Source organism: Eulemur rufifrons, chromosome 30 (assembly GCF_041146395.1).
Source record: "Eulemur rufifrons isolate Redbay chromosome 30, OSU_ERuf_1, whole genome shotgun sequence".
NCBI lineage: Eukaryota > Metazoa > Chordata > Mammalia > Primates > Lemuridae > Eulemur > Eulemur rufifrons.
The window spans coordinates 59,652,540-59,658,845 of NC_091012.1; the positions used below are offsets into that span (position 1 = coordinate 59,652,540).

Below are 6,306 nucleotides of genomic sequence, written 5' to 3' on the forward strand. Positions count from 1 at the left end.
GCTCTGTCTTAGCACTTATTCCACTGGATTCTCGCCTGCCTTCGCAGAGGAAATGATTTTCTCGGCTCTGAAACCCCAATGTCTAATACTTCACCTGTCTCACAGGTAGTGCTCCATAGCCACTGCTAAACCAATGAATGACAGGGAGGAAGGCCTCTGCATGAGCGAGTGAGAGATGAGTGAATATATAGCTAACACCAGACGGTGAATGCTAAAATATCCATATTTCAGCTCACTAGCACTTGGGTGAACTCAGCAACCACCACACTGATATCTCTTTCATCTCGACAGTTGATGTGCAGGCTCCAGAACCTAGGGAAACATTACCATAAGTGGTGCAGAAGGAATATATCCTCAGGAAATATTCATGATAACAGCAGTTTAATCTTTACCTGTGGGACTAAGAACAACACTCTCAGGCCATCTTTCTGCTTAACTTTTTCAATTTTCTATTTATTCTCTCTCCCCCTCCCCCACTCCCTGCTCTCCAAATACCCTTAGGATATTCACCTTTGCTTTTAAAGCACATTTTAGAATATCTTTGTTTAACAATGTAAGTCTTAAGAATTTTAAAAAATACTTTAGCATGAGATGTCTGAACATGAATCTACTTTGAAAGCCATTCAATTGTTCGATTTCAATGCACCACATTTCTTTTTTTTTTTGTGATTAGACATTTAAAAAGCTCATTAGCAAGGGAATATAAACAATTTGAAAACCTGATGGAATATAAAGATGTTAAAAACAAAACTATCTCATTTTCAGCATTTTCTTGACTAGAGACAAATGGGGGTGTGCCCTGACTCTGGCCACCTTTCTGTATCTCTGTTTTTCTCCCCATTTCAACTTCCTTAAATCTTCTCTTCTAATCTCCCATCCTATCTTTCTTGTCTCCTCTCCCCTCCATTTCAGATCTCTCTCCGTCTTTTTTCATTCTCTCCTCTGCCCATTTTGCTGCTTGAGCCTTTCTTTACATTTCACTGTTTCTCCTCCACTTTCTCTTTCATCTTTCTTCCTGACTAGCCCATTTTCTCTTTCTTTCCTCCTGTTCTCATCAACCAGGATGAGGTAGGGAAGGGGTGGAGATGAGCAGGAAAAGAGACAGGGAGAGATTGACAATGGGGATGTCCTGCACTTACCCCATCATCTACCACCAAAGGGGAAGTGCCCTGGCCCGAATCACCCAGATTTCTTCCCCTTTAAGGTAAGGCACATAACCTCTCTGTGCCTCACTTTTCTCCTCTATAAAATTAAAGCAAAATAATACCTTCCCAGACTACCTCCCAGAGATGTTAAGGTCAAACCTGGGAATGAATATTAGAAAGGTTTGAAAAGAAACAGACCCCTGCGATTGGAAAGCACTGGGGGGAAAGGGTGGGAGGATGACTGCCTTGCACTGTGCAGGGACCTAATTAACTGAGGATTGCAGTTCTTGCCCTTTTGAGGAATGTGTTTCTTTTTACCTTTATTCCATTCACCCAATCACTAGGTTGTCTGTGTACCTTGTTTGAATGTTCTTAGTGTCTTCAGAGGGGAAGGATAACTTGCTCCTTTTTATGCTGTTGATTTTTATCCCTTCCTTTTCTCTTGCCTTGGGCTAGCAAATGGAACCTCCAGCAGCCAGCTCTCTACCCCCAAGTCTAAGCAGTCTCCCATCTCTACGCCTACCAGTCCTGGCAGCCTCCGGAAGCACAAGGTATTATGTCTCTTATACCTTACTAAACTCCTTTGCACTCAGAGTTTCTTGAATAGGTGGGTGAAGGTTTTCTCTTCCATTCTACTTCAACAGCACATTAAGGCCAGAATTCCTTTTCATCTGGTTCCATTAGCTTGAAATTCTGGGAATCCCAGCAGGGTTCAAGCTTTTAGTCATTTCTATTTATTCCTCTGACCCCTGGTTTATTTATTTCCAGTTACATTCTGGTACTGCTTCCAAAAGGAAGAAGTGCAAATGTCCCAAGTACCTATTCTGAGCTAATGAGGTAACCAAACCATGTCTTGGGTGTAGGTTAAGCAATTGTCTCCCCAATTCACAGACATAGCAAAGAAGGTGTTGGGGGTAACTTATGTCACCAGGCACCAGTCAATATAAATGACAAAGATAGCAATCAAAAAAGTTGCACCGAGTTACTCCCTTTAGATTTGCTGGATATCAACAAATGAATAGACCCTAGTTTCACCATGTACTCTTCATTACCAGGCACATTCTGATGCAGTGTAGAAAGAGAGGGCACATACACATTCATTGGCCTTCAGCAACGTTTATACCTCTTCAGCTATTCCAAATAAATGTATCATTAAAATAATAGAAATGTGTAAATTTTCTGGCCCCACTATCTAAACAGATTCCCACCCAGAAATCTCTCCTGTATAGAAAATCTAGAGTGGTCACTGCCTTGAACCTCTGAGAGCTGAAGCAGTGTTGATGTGGTTTCTTCTCTGATTACCACACTGTGGAGCAGCTTCCTCTCTGATTCTCTGGCTTTCTCCAGGCTCACAAGCCTTGATGTGAGATGGAAAAAGACAAGAAGCCACCAATATGGCTAACACCATTACAGAACCATAGATGATCGGAGCTGGAAGACATTTTAGATGGAGATAAATTAGTTTCATTTGATTCTTTCAATAATCTTATGAAGCTGACATTTTACATATGAGGAATTTGAGACCCAGGAGGTTAAGTTACTTACTACAATAACATAGCTATAGGGCTGGTATGCAAGTCACCACCACTGGCATGTTATAGCCAGTTCACACTAGCTCGTGGGAGCTGATTGTGTACATTGCTTTCCAACTCTATGTTCAGTGAGATCATGTTGATGTAACTTGAACTTGGCCGTGTTGGGGAAGTTTACACCATGGAAATTGACAAATACTATAAATCAAGGTGGATTTTTTTTTTCTCACAGAAATTCAGTTATTAAACATTTAACAGTATGCCACTACCTGACAGCCATTCTCATTTCCTTTTCTCTACATCAAGCTTTTAATTTCCTGGCTAATCTGGCCACTGCCTGCCCCATCATTTCTAATTCCTGTTGCATTCCTTTAATGACCCCTTTAACTTCTGACCAGGACCTTCTGATTGTCCTGCTGAGCTGTTTCATTTCCCCAAAGAAAGATTCACAGAACTCTTTGTGTAGCCAGTCTTACCCAGAGATTGTGAGATGGATGAAAATTGCTTTTACAGTTGGATTTTAGTTATTCTTTGCTGAGCAGCAAAGGTTGTTAATATGGGTGTTCCAAGATAAGAGGAACCTACCTCTGTTTTTCTACTATCCTCAGAGCACCTCCTATATACTACACTGCTTCTTACTATATCTTTGCCCTATGCCTTTCTGCCCTTACCTTCCTTCTGGGAAGTGTGAGCTATACTAACCCCTTCCATCAGTAACTTCCCCAAAGTGCTGAAGGCAGGTTGGGCATTTGGGTGCACACTCAAGACATTTAACTTTTCAACTGACATGTCCGGTTCATTTAGGCCGAGGAATCGTCATCCACAAAGCCATTGAGGTGAGTGTTGGCATTGTTAAACTGTTTCTCCTGGTTGGGCTTGCAAGTACTTGTTTGTATTTTTGACTCAATTCTAAAAACTATTTTAACCATTGATGGACTAGAACGAGCTCACAGGTGGTAGCATTGTCAGAGCTTCACTGTTTTCTTAACTGTGAAATTTTCAGTGTATCATTGTAATTTTAAAATTACTCCTTTTTAAGACAGTTAAGCAAACAAACATTAAGTAATAAATTATATCATTTTCTAGAGCAAGCTTTTAAATAAACATTTATATTTTGGTATAATTCTCACTATTTTTAAAACTTTTTATTTTTATATTATTTCAAACTTACAGAAGAGTTGCAAGAATAATAAAGAACTTCTGTACCTCTTTACACAGATTCACCAGTTGTTTATATTTTGCCCCATTTACTTTATTTTTTTGGTGTTTTCTCTCTCTCTCTTTCTCTCTCTCCACACACACACACACACACACACAGAGTGCATTTTTTTCCCAAACCATTTGAGATTAAGAGCAAAGATTATGCCCCTTTTGCCCCTAAATATTATATATTTCCTAAAAACAAAGACATTTTCTTTCATAACCATAGTACAATTATCAAAATCAGGAAATTTAACACTGGTGCAGTATTATATACTATTCAGTCCATATTCAAATTTTATCAATTGCCTCAACAATATTCTTTTCCTGGTCCAAGATCCAATGTAGGATCACCCATTGCATTGTTATCATGTCCCTTTAGTCTTCTTTAATATGGAAAAGTTCCTGAGACTTTCTTTATCTTTCAGTACAGTATATTACAGAAATAAAGAGTACAGGCCAGTTATTTGGTAGAATGCCCTTCAATTTGGGTTTGTCTGATGTTTCCTTGTGATTAGACTCAGAGTATGCGTTTGGGGAAGGATATCATAGGAGTGATGTTCCATCCCTCTCAGGGCATCCTATCAGAAGCCAATAGCCTCATGCTTACATCACCAGTAATGGAGATTGAACTGGTTTTTCTGAATAAGCTAAAAAGTGTCTTATGACCTTGGCTCAGTACCCCTGGGTCTCAGGTCCCAGCTTTGTGCTCCTTCTTTCACACAGCTACCTGAGCCTTAACACCACGGAGTCCCTGGGCAGTGGGGCTGAGCAGATCTCATCTGAACTTCCATCCAAGTGGACCTGACAGGTGTGAGTCATAGTGGAGACAGGAAGCAGGTGGCTGAGGCCATGACTTTCCTCCTGCGCAACTGGAAAGAAATTTGAAGTCCCAGTATCCCTTTGGTAACTTTTGATGGCTGTGGCGCGGGCCCTAAGCTGTAATCAGCAACTTGGCTTCCCCTCTTAAGCAGCTCATGGAGAATCCTCTTTAATGCAGCTGCAATGGGGTTAGCCAAAGTCCGCATACTCAAGTGCTACAATATGGACACAAAGTAAATCCTTGGGTAGTTAATGAGAACATTTTGCTTTTCCATACTGCTTTATCCTATTGCACAGCCATTTTCTGATTTACTCATGTGATAACCCTATGAAAGAGATACGGCAGATAGCATTTCCATTTTACAGATGGGAGAAAAGAGATGCAGGGGTTAAAGACAGCCCCACTATGACTGAGCAAAAATTTATTGAGGATCCCCCTTGGAGAAAGTATTGTATTAAAGATGTTCAAAGAATCTAGCAACATAGGGAAACTCTTTCATTTATTTAAATTTTTTTTTCCAGGTTAGTGATTATACACATGGCTGGAAATCTGGAGGCATTTTGCACAGAGGGTTGTCTGGAGATTGAAAGAAAATATATTTGACATATTATTATTTGAAATTACAACTAATATTATTTAAATATACATTTCCTCTGTGTTTCAGACTTCTCTTGTCCTCCTGTAAGTGCTTGGAGAGATAGTTTGATGAATAAAGCAGAGTCCCGACCCTTAAATCACAGATGCAACTAAGTCTGATATAGGTGGATTTGGGTAGTATAATAAAGAGCTAATGAAAGGACTACTGAACACAAAGGAGGGTGGGAAAGGCATCTGACTGGAGAGGGAGGCCATGGGACTTGGGGAAAGCTTTTCACAGAGGTGACATTTAAGTAGGGCCTTGAAGGTTGGGTGGGCTTCTGATGTCTGGTGAAGAGAACAGGCATTCCAGCTTAAAACAAAATCAGCAAGAACAAATCCAGACAATCATAAAAGTGCAGGACACATTAAGGAAATAACAAACCCAAACTAGAAGCCAGGTTTCTCAAAACTCCTCCTTGGCTTCCTTTGGACTATAAGCTCCTTGGACCAGAGACCAACTTTTTGTTTTCTCTAAAACAACAGTATCGCCAGCACAGCTGTATTTGTTACAAACATTTTGTTCTGTAGGGCTCCAAGGGACTAAGCAAATGAATTTCAGGTGCAAATTATTTGTATTGTTAAGCAATGTGTTTCTGTATTTCTACACATCAATCAACAAAAACAAAATGTTGAGATAATTCCTTGTCCCGAACATTGTTCTACTCATACAAAAAAATACATTTTGAATATGAAATAAACTGCTGGAAGTACACAAGGTCAGAAGTTCATAACTAGGCCTAGTCCAATGAATTCTCCCCATATCTTGCTTCTCACCCTATTCATTCTGAGTCACAGCAGTTGCAAATGGAGTCTCCTCACGATTCTACCCTTAGGGGTATCTCCCCTTCCTCTAATATAAAAGTCTGGAGCAATCTTCTCAGATAATTATTTCCACCAACCAACCTACTCCACTGAAGTGTCTGTTACATCAACAGCTAAGAGCAGGGGTAAATGCTGAAGCCCAGTA

General features: G+C 40.1%; 1 protein-coding gene across 1 annotated transcript in view; it reads left to right on the forward strand.

Moving 5' to 3' along the window:
• DCX (doublecortin) overlaps window positions 1-4,685 on the forward strand; it is a 90,147-nt gene extending 85,462 nt beyond the window's left edge. Inside the window, exons 6-8 of the mRNA XM_069464218.1 lie at window positions 1,602-1,696; window positions 3,482-3,513; window positions 4,604-4,685. Coding sequence (XP_069320319.1) covers window positions 1,602-1,696; window positions 3,482-3,513; window positions 4,604-4,685 — 209 coding nt within the window. The remainder of the gene's footprint in view (window positions 1-1,601; window positions 1,697-3,481; window positions 3,514-4,603) is intronic.
• The last annotated feature ends 1,621 nt before the right edge of the window (window positions 4,686-6,306 follow it).